At 34.0% G+C, this 21,035-nt stretch overlaps 1 protein-coding gene across 2 annotated transcripts in view; it reads left to right on the forward strand.

Moving 5' to 3' along the window:
• Positions 1 to 21,035, forward strand: part of TRMT1L (tRNA methyltransferase 1 like) — a 46,219-nt gene that overhangs the window by 6,529 nt on the left and 18,655 nt on the right. For both annotated transcript variants that reach the window (XM_051998779.1, XM_051998780.1), the window contains exons 3-7: positions 153 to 266; positions 10,196 to 10,309; positions 13,274 to 13,338; positions 17,684 to 17,813; positions 20,521 to 20,644. In XM_051998779.1, the coding sequence (XP_051854739.1) occupies positions 153 to 266; positions 10,196 to 10,309; positions 13,274 to 13,338; positions 17,684 to 17,813; positions 20,521 to 20,644 (547 nt within the window). The remainder of the gene's footprint in view (positions 1 to 152; positions 267 to 10,195; positions 10,310 to 13,273; positions 13,339 to 17,683; positions 17,814 to 20,520; positions 20,645 to 21,035) is intronic.

Raw genomic sequence — 21,035 nt, forward strand, 5'->3', positions numbered from 1 at the left:
ACAACCTCCTAGGGTGGTTGATGAGGAATTATGCCACAGAAAATGCGTATGAAGCTATATGTAATCTAGTTTAAGGGGGCCAAGAATTTGGAAATGTCATTAAAGTGCTCTTTTCCAAGTCATTCTATTAAATGGACCCATTTTTCCCCCAGAAACACACATCTCAATTCAAAGACAGCTGACTGATCTAGAGAAATTAGCTTACCTGAGTGAAAGTGACTCTGCCTCTGCCATGTCCTCATCAAACACTGACCAGCTTGATGCAGGTATGTTAGCAGTCACAAACTCTCCTCTGACAAAAGTATTTCCACAGGTTTGGTTTCTTTCTATATTATTTTGTCTCAATACTTGCAAAGGCTCCTCAAAGAACCTACCAAGTGTGAGCTCTACTCCCTATTGAAATTTTTGTAACATATTAGAAGCCAAATATAAAAAGGTTTCTTTTACTTTTCAAAGGCTACATGTCCCTTGCTATTATTACCAGTTGCATACATTCCAAAACTGTTATAGCAAATTTTTTTTTCCTGCCACAGGTAAGTGACTACATTCCTTAAACCGAATGCCTGTGGCTAATCTTAGCATGTGCATACATGTGTGTCTATATGTCTGTGTATCTATCTATGTCTCAGTTGTTTTCCCCTCAAAATCTAGCAAACAAATTGCTCTTGAAGAAAAGTCCTCGGTGGTATTTCTCTGTTCTACAACAGTGGCTCTCAAACTTTTGTTCTCAGTATCTTCATGTTGTTTAAAAAAAACTATCGAGGATCTGTTCAAAGAGTTTTTGTTCACATGGGTTATATTTATAACCATTTACTATATTAGAAATAAAAAATAATTTTGAATTTGTAGATCCTCTGAAAGGGTTTCAGAGACCCCTAACAATTCTTTGGACTAACTTTGAGGACCACTGGTCTAGAGATTTGCTTTTATTCAACAGATGAATGTAAATAACAGTAGCTTTAGCTTCTCTTGAAACGTCTGACTTGATGCCCATGCATTGATGCCTTTCCTTATATGATCTCTTATCTGATTTCTACTAAAGATTAACTATCAGATTTCCTAGATGATTTTTCTTAAAAGGAAACAACTCTTTATCTAAGATTCCTTCTAGTAGCAAATTTTCATGGCTCTATGGTAAAATAAATGCTTTCCTTTTCAGTTTGCTTAACCTATTAGGAATTGTTTTTTAGTCTTCTATTGAAATGTTTCTACATTTCCATTTAAGTAACGTCTTCTGAATTTATATAATGCTGTTACCACCAGTGTTATATAGTAACTCTCTGAAGATAAGCAAATTGTCGTGTTTGAGAGTGAGTTCATACTCAGTATTTTCTAACTCTGACTTTCAAAAATTCATGAGATTTGCAGATCAAATTTCAACAGCTTTATATTTAGGTGACACTTGTTATAATGAAACATATGACAGCCATTCAGTTTAGACATTTTATAACTTCATTATGAATAATTATTATTCTTCTTTCTTGCAATATGCTATATGTTGAAATCTTATACTCCACAATCTAATACAAATGCAGTATCCCTCCTGAACCTTTTTTTGACTACCATTATCCCCCCAAAATTATAAATGTAACTCATTTTTCAAAATAAATAAAGTATGGAATTAAATTCCCGATAAAGTCATAGGCTCTAATCTATATTTTTTAATAATAATAAAAACTTTAATATTAATTTGTTTTATTTTGTGTCCCATTCTGATGTCTTCCTCTTTGTACTTACACAATTTTGCCAGTATTTTAGTTCAGCTAATATATTCATGCTTTGTATATGTGTATTTTCTATTTCTGCTTTATTGGCATTATTTCATTTAAGTGTTTCAATATTTCCTTGTGTTTTCATGAATTTTTTTTTCTTGCCCACTCCCTCCTTCCTCCCCTATCTCCTCAATTAGAAAAGCTCCTTCCTTTGAACAGCTTTCCATGCTCTGCTCTTCCATGCCTTAGGCTACTTAACACATTTCTTCTTGTCTGCAAATGATGTCTAGTATTCCCTATGAAGATGTAAACACCTTGGTGGTTTATTCATCCTTTTTTCTCCCGAAACATTTGCACATCGTAGACACCCAAATATCTGTTGAATTAAATTTGCTTTAAAAAAAAAATCATATTCCAGGTCTACAAGAGCTGGAGACAAAACAGAATTGAAATCCAGCCTCTCAGGAGTGAATTAGCGAGTGAAATGAAATGCTCTGAACCCAGTAGAGGAAAGAGGGAGGTATGACAGACACACTTCCTCACCCCTTTCCCTCTTCCATGTTTCTGGATCTTTTTGCATATCTTATTTGGGATGGGGAAGGAGCTGGGGAACTGGGCCTGAAGAGGATCATAGGTCATTGAAATGTCTGAGGGGCAAGAAATTAAAAGAATGAAAGGTAATCATTTCTGTTCCCTGGTGAACTCAAAAACTCTAAATAACTCATCCATGAGTTGTCTTATTTCCCTCCAAAGACAAATAGATAGTACCAAGCCAGATATTTTTCTTTTCCCTTTTTTTCTTTTTCTTTTTCTTTTTTTCTTTTCTTTTCTTTTCTTTCTTTTTTTTTTTTTTTGGCTGAGGCAATTGGGGTTAAGTGACTTGCCCAGGGTCACACAGCTCCAAAGTGTTAAATGTCTGAGGTCACATTTGAACTTTCCTCCTGACTTCAGGGCTGATGCTCTATCCAATGCACCAATTAGCAACCCCCCAGGTACTTTTTCTATGTAGCATATTACAGAAGCTGAAACCAACAAAGAATTTGTAATAGGGAATTCCTTGTTGTGAATTAACAAAAATCATTTGTAGGAACATGGAAATTCCCCAGTTTTTATCAAATACTTCATACTTCATAATAGTGATTATAATAAGATTTTACTTGTATATGCTAATAACATTTTTCCATTTGATATCAAAAGATTAGTTAACTACTTTCTAAGAAAATAAATTAACTCACTAATTTACATTGTGTCCTTAAATTATATTCTTTCTGTAAGAGGACAGAAATTAACATGCCTTAGTTTGCAATTTGTGGAGAACACAAGGAAATGCATTTTAGAATCTTGATGAGAATAAAACTTAAATTTTGAAATTTGTTGTGAGCCTTGAGCTTTGCTTTTCTTTTTTTCTTTCTTTTTTCCCTTTTTCTTTTTCTTTTTCTTTTTTTTTTTTTTTGTTTGTTTGAAAGCTATTTTTTTTTTTTTTCTGTGCAGTTAACTCACAGTAAGTAATGTCTTCTACTGATGCAGTTTGGCTCTTGATTTACATCTCATAGAGTGAAGTGATTTGCCCAGAGCCATACAGGCAGTTTGTGTCAAAAGGGGGACTTTTAAGCCAGGGCTTACTGACTCCAAAACCAACTCTACACTCATATAGGCTACATTATATTTTATTTGTTGCATATGTTTCTAATTACACATGAGCAAAAATAACAAGTTATCTAACTTTTTAAAGAAATAACACATACTAACAATCTCTTATTTTTTCAAAATATGGAAAAATTAATTCATTAATTTGCAATCTATGCTTGAACTACAGTCTTTATTTAAGCAGTCTTGTTCCAGCTTTTAGATATTACAGCTCATGCTAGCATTTTCTGGGAGTCAAAAAGTATAGTAAAACACTACCCTATAGTCCCTGAAAACTGAAGACAAAACAGAATTGTGTCTTTGAAATAATTTAGCTAGTGAAATAAAAGTCTGTGAACCATCAAAAATAGGGCAGTATTCCCTGCCCCGTTTCTCTTTCATGCTTCTGGGTCATTTTGATTGCTTTATTACTTTTGAGGCTCTTTTTTTTTTCTTCTGTATTAAGGGGTAATTTTAAAGATTGCCACATCACATAGTGGCATACAGGAAAGAATAAAAAGAATTATCATCGAGGCTGATAGTGCTTTTTAGTATTCTTACATTCTATTTCATTTTCTTGTGTTTTTTTTTTTTATTTTTGTTTTTTAAAATCGTGTTTGTAGGCTTCTCTTTGTATCTGTGTAAGGAAATTAAAAAAAAAAATTCCATGCCTGCAAATGAAACAAAAATTTTTAGAATCTTTTGCAAAAATTTTTGATGATGCTTAAGTTATAAATGAGTGTTACATTGGAAATGATGTTTTTATTTTAAATTAATTTGGAAAAAATTGAAATTTTTTTTTAATTTTTCCTATTTTACAATAAATCTGACAAATTTTAAATCTTGTTTTTCTTTTTGTTATTTCAGTTAAATATTGATTCTAATATGATTTGCCAGTTTACTTCTCTCTGAGACAAGTGTTTTTATTTTTATCACTTAAAAACTGTCCTGGCTTTCTCTAGTGATGGGAAATTTTTCTTTTATTATTTTACATCTGAAGAAATTAAGGCTCAGGCCAAATTCCTGTTCTCAATCACTCGGCTAGTTTTAAAACAATGACTCACATTCTGCTGTTGCCTGATTCTCAGGCCTGATTCTCACTGTTTCATGTTAGCTCTCAGTATAGTTATAGCTCATGATTTTTAAAAAGTGTAATGGCCTTAACCTAGGATATAATAAAACCACCTTATAATGCTAGTGTTACAAGGATGATAATGGCTATATCAGTCTTCTATAACTTTATACTTAGGCACTTTTTTATACTTAATTATAAAACACCATACCCATCTATGAGAAGATTTTAATCTAGAGAAGAAAGATTGATTCCCTCAATTAAAATAACTAAATGCTAAACTGTGTTTACTGCATATAATTTCAGTAATTCAAAAGAAATCAAAGTAGGTAGAGAAGGCTTAATGGAGAGTTCTCCTTAAGGGAAAAAGGAGGGCATTTCAGGTAAGAGAATAGCTAGAATAAAAGGGCAGAGGTAGTAATATGCAAAGTATGAGGATAGGAAGGAAACTATCCTTCTTGAAGTGGAAGGTATTTACTGGAAGTAGCGGAAAAGAAATCTAGTTAAGTGTTTTGGCATCAAATTACGAAGGGCTTACCACGCTTAGGAGTTTAAACTTAATTGAAGAAGCCATTCTAGAATTTTAAGTGGAAAAGTGGTCAACTAAAAAGCACATTTAGAAAAATTAGCAGTAGCATGTATACTGAATTAAAATAGAGAGACTGGAAAAAAGAATAGCTGTATTATGATTTCATTGAACAAAGGTGATAGTATTGAAAATAGGAAGGGGTGAATCTGAGAGATGTTTCAAAAAACCAGAAACCTAGATCATAAATTTAGAATGAGAAAGAACCTTAGAAGCCATCAATCCCTACCTTTACATGTATGGAACTAAGGCCAGGAAATGTAGAGTGACTTGTTCAGAGTCACATGATCCCAGAGCCAGGATTTGAGGAATGTTCAATACTATACATGACTGTGAGGGAACAGCTAATTTGATCCTTAAAATAGGAAGTACTTTTAACAGAACCTAGGTCTGTGAAGGCAGACCGAAATACAAATGTTCCTTGAATTTAACATAGTTCTACCATGTTTAACATATATTGGACTACTTATCATCTAGGGGAAGGTATGAGGGAAAGGAGAGAAAATTGGAACACAGGGTTTTTCAAGGGCTAATGTTGAAGAATTGTCCACATATATGTTGTGAAAAATAAAAAGTTTTAATAAAAATTTTTTTTAAAAGGAAAGGAAAAAATAGATGTTTTCTGAAACCACATATTGACTTAGAAAAACACAAATTAGAATTGTCTTTTGTATTAAACATTTCCCATTTACATTTTAATTTCATTCAAGGAGTTTGACACCTGTGGTTCTAGATCATTTATAGGTAAAAGTGATAGAACAGGGAACCATTCAAAAAAATTTCCATATTCTAATAAAAATTATGTTGTTAAAGAAGGAATTCCCTATAACAATTAAGAAGAATGGTTTCCAAGTCCTAAGGTTTAGGTCCAGCTTTTGTTTTATTGTAGACAAGAAAGGAAGAATTAAATTGAGCATTTGTCCTACCTGCTATCAAATAAGAATATTTAAAAATGCTTTTTATTTTTATAACATTTAATGTTTGTAGCAGTTATATGGAGCTTCTCATGTGGTGGGCACAGTAGGAAGGGCTTTGCAATGATCTTATTTGAAACGTTACCCTTTCTTAGCTTTTCTCACATCAATATCAATCTAAATAAAAATTAAATTTCCAGATCACACATCAACTCATAACAAGTAGCAAGAATTTGGAAGTGATATGCTAGTTCATCCAATTTGTACTAAATTATACATGATCTCTTCCCTTTTGTTGAGTTTCAAATATTTATTTTAAAGTAACTTTTAAAAGCAGTAATATAGCTTGTCTTTTTACATTATTTCTAGAAAAAAATGAAAATTAAAATATTAAGCAGTAGTTCTTTAAATATTACCTGTGCTTTTAGGTTTCTGCTAAATAATTCAGTTATTAATTGACTTTGATCCGTTATCTATTCTTCCTTAGGTGACCCACTAATTGAGAGAGAGAGAATCTAATTGCCATGTTAATCATTCATTTTGATTCTCTAACTTATTATCATATGTTGTTAAATCAGAAAATGAAAACCCTGGACTATTATTTTTTCAGCTTCTTTTCACCTTCCTATTTATCGATAAGCATACAAAAACATTCACTGAATTGAGATCTAGTTTTATGTCCTTTGCCTTATAAAAGTTCCATATGAGAATCATCTTTTCAAGATTTCTGTGTCTTTGATAAAGCTGTAGTTGAAAATTACTCTTTGTCCCTTAAATAAATTCTTGTTGGGGATTAGTTCTGGAAAAATTTCTGCTTCTAATTAAGATGAAAACTCTATGATTGAATGTTCCTCTTTTCTACGTAGCCACCAAAAAACTTGCAGCCAGATTCAATACCCAAGTTGTAGTTATCCAGATTTTAGTTCAGGTGTCTGGTAACATCATTTTTTTTAACTTCTTTAAGTTAGACTCTGTTCTTTTTTACCCTTAATTATACTGTTGTGTAGTGTTACCTTGCAAATCAATTTAGGTGCTTTTGGAAGTAAGATACACACTTCAAATATTTTATCTGTATTCATATGTGTTTATGTGTGCATACATGTGTATATCTGCAAGAGGCTATATAATATGCATATGTAAATATATGGAGACAGACACACACACACACACACACACACAGACATAAACACATACACATATTGGGGAGAGGCATTGTGGAGTAGATAGGTTTTCTTGGCTTTGTTAACAGATTCTGAGTTCCCATTCCTATCTGTGACATGTAGTTGGCTGCATGACCCTGGCCAAATCACCTAATCCTTAGTGCTCTAGGTTAGCCACATCTAATCAAGCAGAAAAGGGTCACTAAATCAAACAAGAATCCATGCAGACTACACATTATTGACTTAGAAAACTATATAAACATTATCTATGTTCAGTTTTATTTTTATTTATTTTGTTAAATATTTTCCAATTAAATTTTAATCTGTTTGAGAAGCCTTGAGTTTAATACCATTGCTCGAGGCAACTAAGACTCTTTAAATCGGAAAAAAAAAGTTATGACCTGCATTGGTAGGAGGACTCTCCTCTCCTGAGAGTTCCTTATGCCAATGTAATTTTAGATCCAGTCTCTATTCCAGGTCTCCAGGTCTGTGTGTATACACACACACACACACACACACACACACATATTAAAACATATACAATTAGTTTTTGAATACTACTATATATTTATATATATATGTATATAATACTATATCTATTTTTCCCATTAGATGCAAAAACATTGTTTAAAATGCAAATTATGTAGTACTAATATAACCCAGGTAAAGGGTTTTAGCTTTTCATTTGCTACTATTCTAGGTACAGTATGGATCTAGGCATATTGCTGAGGCTTATAACCAACAATAATTGTGTTATTGGCATTATCATATGCCCCATCCCCAAAATTACACCCAAATAATCCCTCCTGTTACCATCCTACATCTTTTCCTTCTCCATTCTCAGCCCTTTACATTCTGACATCATCACTCAATGGAAATTGTTTTCTCCAAAGATACTATCTATTAATCAGCAAACTTTATGATCTTTTTTCAGTTTTCTTCTTAACCTCTGAGCTGCCTTGATGATATTGACTATTCTCTTCTGGATTTTGTGATGCTACTCTCTTGTGGTTCTTTTAAAATAACTGTCTGTCCCTTGCTTCTTAGTTTCTCTTGCTAGCTAATCATCCTTATCCCACCTTGCCCCCATTCATGGATTCCCTAAGGCTGTATGATGAACCCTCTATCATTGTCTCCCCAAAATTAAATTTCACATCCAACTGCTTGGTCAACATTTCAAACTAGAGATCTCAGATTCATCTCTAACTTAATATGTGCAAAGCAGAACTTGTTACCTTTCCTTCAAAATCCACCACCTTCCCAACTTCTCTATTTCCATCACAGGGACAAACTATTTCTTAGTATTTCTCTTGCCCTATGTTTTCCAATCAGATGCCATTTTTACCTTTGCCAATTATCTCAACTTCTCACCCTGATCCCTCTTTCCTTATATAGCCTAACCTTAGTTCTAGGCTTCATTGTGAAGAGGAGAGTCCGGAACTCTGGAAATCCTTGAAGGAGAAACTCTCCTTCAATTCTCTCTCAATAAGGGACACTGCCCCAAGTCTTTTTTCTTTAAATGAATTTAAGTTTTGACTGCTTGAGCGGGGAATGAAGAGGGAACCCCAAAACTGAAAATTCTTAAAGGAGAAAACCTCCTTCGACTCTGCCTCAGTGAGGGAACTCTACCCCAAGCACAAACAGTTTCCATCTTTGTTATCTGGGTGGGGTCAGCTCAGTCCTGAAACCCATTGAATTCAATTCAAATTCGAACCCTAGCTGAAACCCAGCAAGGAGCCAACCTGGGACTCCACCCACGAGCCCCCTTCAGCTTATAGCCAAAACCCCCTATTATAAAAAACCTCTCTTTGTAGAGGTTTCAACCCCAAGGGTCTCTGCCCACTGGAATATTGTTTCCAGTGCCTCTTTATTCTTACCTATTTCCTTAACTATACTTTAACCTTACTTCCAATCCCCATAATAAACCTCTTTTATCAATCTAGGTTTTCAGGTCTGTAAATTCCCTAGACTCCCTGATCACCAGGACCCTAATTTCATTTGGGTACCCCAAATCTAAACCTCGTCAATTGCAGTGACTTTCTAATTGGGACCCTTGTTCCAAGCCTCCCTAATCTAAGCTATCTTGTATATGCTGCTAACATGCACAGCTAACCAGTGGTGTTCCTTAGTCAATAAATTCTAGGGATTTCTTATTGTTCCTGCAGTCAAATAGAAATTTCTCTGATTAGTTTTTAAAGCTTTTTACCACCTTGCCCCCACCTATGTTTCCATAGTTGTTGTGATACTCCTCACCTTCAATAGATCATCCAAGTGCCCTTTCTTTTTCTTAACTCCCCTGACACTCCCTGTCTTATCTCCTTGCCTCTGGACTAAATATCTCCAATGCCTTCTTACCTCCTTCCCCTTCATAGACTGCTTCTCTACCTTCAGGGAATACTTCATGTGTCACTTTCAACATGAAGCCTTTCCTGATCCTCCTAATTATTTCACTTTTCTAATCAACTGGTATTTGTTCAGAATTTATTCTGTATGGCTTATATGTGTAATATATGTACTTGTAGTCTCCCCTAATAAGAAATGTAATATCCTCGGAAACAGGAATGGTTTCATTTTTTTTTTTTTTTTTTAATCATCAAATCCCCAGTACCTGGCTTAATAATTTTTTTTATTACTATCACAGTTTATTTTGCTTGAGGATATTCTTTCTTTGTCTAGCAGGGTATCCATTATTGCTAAAAGAGGAGAGAAATATCATAATAATTACTTGTGCTCCTTCTGTCTTGCTGTTCTGTTTATATGAGGGAATTGCTACTCCTTATAAGCTCAACTAAGAGATTTAAGAAGTGATCCCCACAATAACTTACCTGCAGACAGTCATCATATGAGGAATTTATGTAAGATACCACAAGTGTCATTCCTTCACTGGTGGAACCAAAAATATTAGCTAGATATGGAAGATATAGTAAAGACTGCTAAAAATCAGTGGTCCTAAAAAGGAGGTTGTAGGATATCGCGTGACAACTGCCAAGAACCCCAATGATGAGGTTATCACAAAAAATTTAAGCTGTTACTTGGGGTTAAAGAGAGTTTTAACTGAATTGTAGCATGGTTTTATTCTTTAATAACTGGTTTATTTCCTTTTTTAAATGTCTTTTTCTTTTTAGCTGGTAAAAAACTTTGTCCATTATGCCCTGAGGAAAAATTTAAAGCTTGTTATAGCCATAAACTTCATCGTCATCTTCAGAATTTGCACTGGAAAGTTTCTGTTGAATTTGAAGGTAAGATATTTAATGAATAGAGTATAATATGCACTGTATTTGGGGGGGAAAGGGGGATGACACATTTATTTTTAATTAAGTATTTTCAAGATAAAGCTTCTGCGGCTTTTTTGTCACTTAAGACTAAGTAATAAATGAAAAATTTATGAAAAAATATGAAAAATACAGGTTTACACGCTGTTGGTTTGTTGACAGTTTCATACCACTTTCATATCCATTTGGAACTTGGCAGTTTCCATTTCTTACAGACTTCTGGTTTGTTTTTATTATTGTTGGAATTTTTTGGTGAGTAAGAGGGATACTGTTTTAATTAGATCCTTCCATAATAACTTAGCAGCTATTATTTCTAACATTTTTGGCCTACCAGTTTAGTCTCAAATAGCTCAGTGCCTAAATATGTGTAATTTTAAATGTGTTAGCATCTTAGTTGTTTGTTAATTTTCAGTAAAGAAGTCTAGGTTGTTCTTAAGGAAAATATAATTTTTATTTTTTATCAAATTGAATTTTGGTGCATATGAATTAGAGTAAATGTCATAAAAGCAAGACAAGTGTTTATACACTTTTTGGTTACAAGGAAGATAATACTGTGGGCACAAATTAGGAGACTTGAATTTAGTCCCAGTCTGTTACTAGCTATGGATCTTGATTGTCATTCAATCTGTGGACCTCTGTTTCCTCATGTACAAAGTAAAAATTAAACCATATGATCTGCCAAATAAAGCTGTGTGAAAATGAAAAGGGCTACTTCAGGAAGTATCATTTTCCATCACTTAAGGTCTTCAGAAACTAGATGATTACTTAGGGATATAGAAGCCATTCCTATAAAACTTGTAAAGTCATTCCAACCTGAGATTGTGATTGTGATCTCTTGAGTTTCCTTCCAATTTAGTTAACTCTAATTTGGTATGATTTGCCCAATCAAAATGATAAAAACCCCTTAGGAAGAAAAGCATGCTGTTTTAGGTTAGAATGAAAACAGTCACTTACTTGTCAAGTAAGAACTAATGAACTGAGAATATTTTTAAGTTTTAAGACAATAAAACAAAAATTAAGACAATAAAGACAATTGTAATGGGCTGAGGCTTGAGTTGATACACTGAGGTCCCAAGCACATGAGGCTAAATAGTAATTGGACCATACTCTATTAATATATAAGCTTGGAGAAAGAATGGCCCCCACTCACTCTTTGTGCAAGTCCTGATGTGTTGTATAGGAAATGACGATTTTGGTGGGTGGAGGCAGGGGAGTGGAAAATGAAGGGGAGGAGAGACTTTTGGGATTGCCATTGCCACGGTTGGTTTGACTCGCGCCTCTCTCTCTTAGCTGGCTTCCTGTCGCAACTGCCTATATTTGCTATCGCAATCTTTCTTGCCTATATTTGCTATTGCAATCTTTATTCACCTCTTCACTTCAATAAATATTGAAGATTTTCCCCTTAACCTGAATTCCTGACTCCGGCTGATTTTAAATACGTGGTCATTACAGACAATAAAATTCTTTTAAATGGCATTAAGCTGTTTATTTTTAAGCTTGCTTAAGCTAGCTAACTTTATTTGTTTAGCCATTTTTTCATGCTTCACATAAGCAATGACTTTGTAATGGTAGTCAAATGAGTGGCTTCTTTCTTTAGAATAGTAGAAAGTAGACTTAAAAATGATGATAATTGTAAGAATAGCTTGGTCATCAACAGAACAGAAATAAGAAAGGCCTGAAAAAGAGCCACTTGGGAGGGAAATGATGGAGCTTGGTTTTAGACATATTCAATTTGAGATATTTTAAGGCTATCCATGTGTAGATGTCTAATGGATAATTAGAAATATAGAACTGGAGCTCAATAAAGAAGTTGGAATTGAAGATGAAGCTTTAGAAGACATTTCCATACCATTCATAATCAAAACCATAGAAACAGAAGAGATAGTAGAAAATAGATAGCAGAAGAGAAAGAATACACATTTTTAAAAGAATAAAGATTGGCTGTTGGGGAATTGTATTCATTAGGATCCAGAAGTAGAAGAAGAGCAAGTAGATCCCCAAAAAAGTCTTCAAAAGAAGTAGAATAACTATTACAGTTCTGTACCAAAGAAGGAAGGGGTTTCAAGAAGGAGTGAAGGATAGTTTAACAGCATCAGATAGTACAGAACTATGAAGAATGATAAAGAATTTTACTTTTGAGAACATTTCCAATAAAGTGGGCAAAGCAGATTAGAGTTAAGGAAGCTGAAACCCAGGGAGGATTATAGCTTTCTTGCAGCCACCTACTAATTGGTAGCAGGGCCAGGATCAAAAATCATGTCGTGATTGTATTCTGCTTTCTCCAGCACACAATGCAAAAAGAAACTAATTTAATTAATGCTATAAATGTAAACATAATTAGTAAATTTACTATTACCTTTTTCTATGTAGATGAACATTTGGGCTAGAATTTCACATACATGGTGGACACCCTAACTAAATTCCTGATCTAATTATGATACGGAGGTAACACTGGGTTCCCCAAGGCACATGGCAGCATAACACTTAACTCTAGTAGGTTTTAAAAGGGCCTCATGCATTTGCTCACCAACCGATTGTATGCTTGTAATACAAAGTTACAACCTAGATAAATTTGAAGATCACATTACTAGAAGGCTGATTTAGCAAGTGATATAGATTCATTTTCCTTACCCTTGTCAACCCATGAAACTATCATTCAAACTACTAAGGAATTCTGAGTACATTGGTTTGAAGAATATCTTAAGACAGTTCTTTTGAAAAAAGTGACATGGGGCAGCTAGGTGGTACAGTGGAAAGAGCACCAGTCCTGAAGTCAGGAGGGCCTGAGTTAAATCTGATCTCAGGTACTTAACACTTCCCAGCTGTCTGACACTGGGCGAATCGCTTAATGCCAATTGCTTCAGCAAAAGAAGAAAAAAAAGAAAAAAGTGATGTATATGACATTTATTTGAAGACCATTCTCCTTTTTAGGTTATAGGATGTGCATCTGTCATTTACCTTGTCGACCAGTAAAACCAAACCTCATTGGAGACCAGGTAATGAACTTTTTAAGAAAATAATAAAACTTGTTTTGTTATAGTAATTAAGATTTTTTTTTCCCTTCCCTAAAGTTAAAAATATCAAGCTTCATATTTCATAGTTGACTTTTCCTATTCTATGTCTAAGACATAGGTCTTTGAAGTCTTGCTTCCCCTTAATTCATAGCATTGTAATGGGCATAATTTAAAAGAAAAGAACAAGCTATTATCATCACTGTTTAGGTTTTTTACATTATACATATATCCTCTACATATAAAATAAAAATTAGGAATAGAAATGGGGACTAGACCTGTGATCTCAATGAAATTCCCAGGTGAGGAAATTTCATCTTACTAATTGAGGTCAGCATCTGCAGTGCAACTTATCGTCTTAGATAGTTGCCTAGAGTGGAACTTATGTTCTAATTATATTAAAATGTAATTGTGGGGGCAGCTAAGTGGCACAGTGGATAGAGCACCAGTCCTGAAGTCAGGAGGACCTTAGTTCAAATCTGGTCTCAATACACTTAATACTTCCTGGCTGTATGATCCTAGGCAAGTCATTTAACCCCAGTTGCCTCAAGGGAAAAAAAAATGTAATCATGAAATGGTTAGCAAAATAAATAAAAATGCAATACAGCATAGAAAATGGTAATTGGTTTTCTAAGTCCATATGCCCTCTGCAATTTTATTTGAACTATTTTTATTTAAGTTTGAATCCTCTAGCCTATTATAGCACTGAGAAGTTTAATGACTTGCTCAAGATAACATAAAAGTAGGATGTGATAAAGGAGAGTCTTGAACCCACACTGCTTTAAATTAAAAAACAGTCTAGTACTTACATGATTTAATGCTAAGAACCAAGAGAACATTATACACAGCAGCAACAAGAGTGTATGTGATGATTGACTCTGATAGATATAGCTCTTTTCAACAATGAGATGACTCAGGCCAATTCCAATAAACTTGTCATGATAGAGAGCCATCTGTATCCATATTGAGGACTGAGGGGACTGAATGTGGGTTATAACATAGTATTTTCATCTTTGTTGTTTGCTTGCTTGCTTGGTTTTTTCTTTCTTGTTTTCCCCCCTCCCCTTATTGATCTGATTTTTCTTGCACAGCATGATAAATGTGGAAATATGTTTAAAAGAATTGCACATGTTTAACCTATTTTGGATTTCCTGTTATCTCTGGGAGAGGGGAAGGAGAAAAATTTGAAGCACAAGGTTTTGCAGGGGGTGAATGCTGAAAACTATCTTTGCATATGTTTTAAAAAATAAAAAGCTGTTGTTATTTTTTTAAGTAACTTAAAAAATCCGTCTAGTAGTTAACTATTACGAATGTAAAGGAAAATGTATTTTTCTTTTTTTAAGATTTTGAATGTAAGTTAATTTTCTAACTCTTTAGAGTTAGTTTTATTTCCCTTTTATATTTAATTATACAAAAGGAAGTGATTTAATTTTTTAAATTCTTTTTTGAAATCTTGGTGAAATTTTTGTCACTAATATTATAGGAGTTGAGCCTTTTTTGTGTACAAAATGTTAAACAATATATCTTAAAGAACTCTAGAGAGTCAACTGAAAATTAGTTAAATAATTAACAACTCATCAGCATTGCAGGATATAAAGTAAACCCAAATAAATATCAGCATTCCTAAATAATATTACCAACAAAATCTGTCAAGAAAAGATAGAAATTCCATTTAAAATAACTGCATATATTATTTCATACTTGGGAGTCTTCCTGCCAAAAGACACAGGAACTTCTAAAAGCACAATTACAAAACACTCTTCCGCAAATAAGATCTAAGTAGTTGGAGAAATAATAATTGCTCGTGGACATGCTAAGCCAATGTAGTAAAAATAATAATACTTTAATAAATTTGTTTTAGTAAAAATAACAATACTTAATATAATTGTTTAGTCCAATATCATACCAATCAAACTACCAAAGAATGACTTTAGAGCTAAGAAAAATAAAAACAAAATTCATCTAGGAGAACAAATCAGCAAGGGAATCAGTAGAGTGGGAAATAGGGGAAGGTAAATGAAGGGGGGTCTAGCAGTTCCAGACTTCAAACTGTACTACAAAACTGTGATCAACCAAGTAGTTTGATATTGAAAGAGAAAAGGAGTGGTTAATCAGTGGAAGAGTATAGTTGTACAACATACAGAAATAAATAAGCTAGTGTTTGATAAATCTGTAATCTCAAGTATTGAGATGACAACTCACTATTCCACAGAAACTATGGGGAAAACTGGAAAGTAGTCTGGCAGAAACTAGGCATAAACCAACATCTTAACACCCTGAGTTAAGCTTAAAATGGTTGTGTGATTTAGATAAAAAGGATGATACTATGTGAGATATTTATAGATGGGCAAGAGTTTATAACTAAGAAATAAAGAGGTTCACAAGAGGCAAAATGGATAATTTTGATTACTTAAAATTTGAAAATCTTTACACAAAGCTGTTGGAGACAGGAAACAAAGAGCCAAGAAGAACGTGACTACCTGTGCATAAACTCTGTTATGGTTAGGTAAAACCTTATTGTGAACAAACAATACGTCCTAAATTCCTGAGACAAGATAATGAGTGTGTCCCAGGAAATTGCCCATTTCCGCCCCGGAACTAGATAACGAATATGCCCCAGGATGTCAGCCACACCTATGGTCTGACATTCTTCTCTTTACATTGCAACCCCCCACCCAGAAAACAGGCAGTCAAACCATATATAACTAAGCTCCTTTTTTCAATGAGACTTTTTTCCACCACAATGTAGTCTCCCTCCTCCTCCTCGCCCGTTTCTCTTGCAGGTCTTAGTCGTTTCCTCGACACCCCACGAATTACGAGGTCCTGCTGGCCAGGACACAAAGCTAGTGCAGCCAAAATTAGAAGAAAATGAAGGGGGGAGATCTTGGCAGTAAATTTGTCAAATGAAGTTCTAATTTCTCAAATTATATAGAGAACTGAGCCAAAGTTATTCCCCTATTGATAAATTATCAAGAGATATGAATGAACAGTTTTTAGAGGAAGAAATCAAAGCTATCCATTATCCTAAAAATGTTCTTCATTATAATAATGATAGAACTGCATATTAAAACAGCTCTTGAGGTAGCACCTCACACTCAACAGATTAAGTAGGATGACTGAAAAATATAAAATAAAATACTGGAGGGTATGCAGGAAAATATGCACACTAATTTATTGTCGGAGCTGTGAATTGGTCTAGTCATCCCGGATAAAAATTTGGTACTATATCTAAAAGCTTTGATCAAATAATATGGTTACTAAGTCTATCTCCAAAGAGATAAAAGGAAAAAGACCTATCTGTACAAAGGTGATCATAGTAGGTCTGTTTATGGTGGAAAATAATTGGATATTGAGGGGGCACTCAGTGAATATGGTGAAATACTGTTGTACTGTAAAAAAAATAAGGAATAGGATAGTTTTGGAAAAATTTGGAAAGACAATATTAACTAATGTAAAGTGAAATGAGCAGATCTAGAATAGTTTTACATAGTAACAACTAAAAATAAGCTACTATGAAAGACTTAGTAACTAATCATTAAGATGATCCACCACAATTCCAAAGAATTTGAAAAATCCTGTCTACAGAGTTCTTGTGACTAAATCAATACTGATGTATAGAGTGAAACATATGTTTTGATTGACTTCATATATATATAAAGCATATTGTAATTTTTGCCTTTTCAAGAGTGTAGGGAATGAGATTTTGGAACTGAAAATAAAGTTTAACTATTCTAAAAATAAATAAATTACATTTTAACTTGTATTTATTAATTTGTAGTGAATCCTCAATCAATAAATTATTAATTTCTTAACTTATATAGAATAGTCTAATAACTAATAATTTATTTAATAATCTTTCTAGCAAGAGAGCTAATATAGCAAACACAACTGGGCCTATTGAATGTAGTAGTAATACTTCTAAATTGATCTCTACCCTCTGTCTTTCTTACCCCAAGGACTTTTTACTTTTACTTTCTTGAATAGAATATTCTAAACACATAATTATGTGAGGTCACAAAGAATATGAATTTAGTGTACATTTTTGAAAGGCATTCAGTAAAATCCCAATAGCAATATCTCCATAATGTACAAGTGATCTTTATAGAAAGTAAAATACAATTTTATTAAAAGAAAGAAACAATAAATTACAAAATTAAATCTAAAGTCTACAGAAAAGTAATGTGGGGGTTGCACGTTTAAATAAAACAGGAACATGGGAAAATTAATTTTTCTATTAGAACTTCTGTCCCCAATTTCAATTTCAAGTACTCAAGTTGCTTTAATGGAGGTTTAATATTGTGTGTTTTAATTAATTTTGCTTTGTTCTTAGACATCTAGTAAGATGGGGGCCCATTATCACTGTATCATTTGTTCAGCAACAATCACACGAAGAACTGATATGATAGGACATATTAAACGTCATGTGAACAAAGGAGAAACTGAATCCAGATATATTGCAGGTAAGTTGAATAGCTTGTCTATTAACAAATCATTAAACAATAGGGAAAATTATAATTTTCACATTTGAAACAAAACTTTTTTTGAAATACAGGCTAAAATTCATCATGAGCCAGCAGACTCTTTCAGGAAGGTGATTTCCACAGCAGCACTCTTACTCAAATTGTCCTTGTAACAAATGCAAAATTACTTAACCTGAGTGTTTGTCTTACATGACAGAACCACTTACAAATTGGCCTAGAAAAGAAGTGGAAGATTGCAAATAAACAATATAACTCCTATAGGTAATATCTTTGAGGAGTAACATCTCTTGCCCTAAAGCAAAGTGTAATAGCAACTTACCTTGTATTGAAATTAGTTCACAATAAAAGCATGCTTAATTGTTGTTCATTGGCATTGAAAACCACAAAAGAAATAGCTAATGAGATTTAATGAGCTCATAATCCTGGTTCTGATCTATTTATAAAGACTTTGGGAAAGAGTAAATAAATTCTGAAACATTTGGCAGGTGATTTCAGCTTACCTGCTGGAAGTGTTTATAGTGATATTTATCAGTCAGTAAACATTGAGTTCCTACCATGTACCAGGCACAGTGCTAAGTGCTAGGCATGCAGAAAGAGGCAAAAGACAACTTTTGCCCTCAAAGAGCTTACAGTCTACTGAAAGAAACTGCAAATAATATATATATATAAAAAGCAAACTCTATATAGGATAAATAGGAAATAATTAACACAGGAAAAGCATTAAAACTAGGAGAGTTCCAGAAAGGCTTCTTATTTTAAAAATGGGATTTTAGTTGGGATTTAAGGAAACTAGGAAAGTGAGTAGGTAGAATTGAGGGAGTTAGAGAATTGCAGACCCAATTAGAGAAAAATGCTTAGAATTGAGAAGTGGAGTGTTTTCTTCTGGAACATCAAAGAGTACGATGTAGAAAAAGATGTAAGAAAACTAGTAATGATGGGACAGTTTTTAAGGGCATTGAACACCAAGCAGGATTTTATATTTGATCTTGGAGGCAGTAGGGAGTCCCTGAAAAACAATATATATATATATTATATAATATATTATACACACACACCCCTGTATTTTAGGAAAACTGCTTTGATAATGGCATGGAGGAATAGAGAGAAATTTAAGGCAGACAGACCTGTGGGCCAGCTATTGCAGTATTCCAGGTGGGACATGATGCAGGTCTGTACCAAGACATGATGACATGATCAGAGATGAGGAGGAGGCAGATTTTGTAAAGAAGAAATTGACATGCCTTGGCAAGATATTGGATGTAAGTGGAGAGAGATGGTGGAGGAGCTAAGGATGATACTTAGGTTGCAAGCCTGGGGACTGGGAGGATAGTGATACCTCTGACTAATAGGGAAGTTAAGAGGTAGGGGCAAATACGGGGGGAAAGATGAGATTGGTTTTTGGATATACTGAGTTTGTATCATCTGGACATCCATTTCAAGATGTCTGAAAGGTAGTTGAAAGGTCAACAGAAAACTCTGGACAGAATAAGTAGATTAGAGAGTCATCAGCAAAAAGATAATTAAATTTATGGGAGGTGATAAGATAATCTGGTGAAATAGATTTGAGAAAAAGGAGAAGAGAGCCTTGTGACTCTTGCCTATGGTTAGAGGTCCTAAATGAAACTGAGAAAGAGGAAGAGAAAATGGTGTTCCAAAAACATGGAGAGAGGAGACTATCAGAAGATAATGATCAATACTGGAAAAAACTGTGAGATTGAGGAGAACAGGGACTGAGAAAAGACTACTTGATTTGGCAGCTAAAAAATTATTGGTGATTTTGGAGAGGAAGTTTTGGTTACATGAAGTCAGACGCCAAAATGTAGAGAGTTAAAAAGAAAATGTGAAGACTCCTCCTACATGCTACCTTCTAGCCAAAGTAGTCTCTCTTGTTTCTCCCACATGGCACTTCCATCTCTTTGCCTTTGCAGTGGCCATCCCTTGACTAGAATACACACCTTCCTCACTTCCACCATATAAACCTTCCTTTAAACACTTAAAACATCACCTTCTATATAAAGCCTTTCCCGATCTCCTAATTGCTAGTGCCCTCTTCTAGGTTGAATTTTAATACCTATATATTACTTTAGTATGTAATTTTGGCATATATTAATTTTTTGTCTATAATCTTAAAGTCATTTCAGGTAGATAGATAGGCATCAAACATTTATTAAGACTGCTAAGCTTTGAGGATACAAATATAAACAAAAGCACAGTCCGTGCCCTAAAAGAATTTATAGTCTAACAATGGGAGACAGTACATAAAAAGGAACTAAATGAAGGAGATGGGGTAGTGACAAAATCCAGAGGGGAATGAAACATGTCTGACCAAAACCCCATCCCCAGAATTGATGCCCCAAGAAAGAACTTGGCCTGTTCTACAAGAACAGGTTTAATAAAAGCTTATTGATTGATTTTAGCGTGTTGATGTTGTCACTCATTGATCTGCCTACCACAGATCAAGGCATTTAGTTTCTCTAAGCCTTAGTTCTGTGGTCTGTAAAATGGAGATTCTAACAGTTGCACTACCTACCTCCTTCACTGGCATGTAATGAAAAAAGCACTTTGTAAAGTTTAAAGTGCTTGATGACACATTAGTATGGAGAGGTTGTCCCTCTGAAATTGTTAGAGTCTTGCACATTCTACATTGAAGCCATGAGTCCTTAGAAATCTTTTTTTTTTTTTTTAGCCTCTGCTGCTAAACTATCCCGGGAAGTGTTGAAAGAAGCAGACACTGACATACAAGTTCTTCCTAACTATTCTACACCTCAGAAAACAGATTCCTACTTTAATCCAAAAATGAAATTAAACAGGTAAGAAAATTTGAATTGAGGTATTGATAAATTCATTGATATTTAAGGTTTTCTTCTGAATTTTTTTTATTTAATGGGAAAATAAATTGTTGTCATCAACTCAGGGGAGAAATAGGTATGTGTGTTAAGTCATGTTCAACTCTTCATGTCTCCATTTGGGGCTTTCTTCACAAAGATCCTGTAATGGTTCCTTTCCCAGCTCATTTCTCACATGAAACTGAGGCAAAAAGGCATGAGTGACTTGCCCTGTCATACAGGAAGGAAGTGTCTAAAGCAGAACTTGAACCTTAGGAAGGAGTCCTTCTGACTCCAAGCCCAGCACTTTATCCATTGCACCTCCCCACTGCTATTGTAAGAAACAGTGTGTTAGAGCAGATAAAATATTGTGATA

Source organism: Antechinus flavipes, chromosome 4 (genome assembly GCF_016432865.1).
Source record: "Antechinus flavipes isolate AdamAnt ecotype Samford, QLD, Australia chromosome 4, AdamAnt_v2, whole genome shotgun sequence".
NCBI lineage: Eukaryota > Metazoa > Chordata > Mammalia > Dasyuromorphia > Dasyuridae > Antechinus > Antechinus flavipes.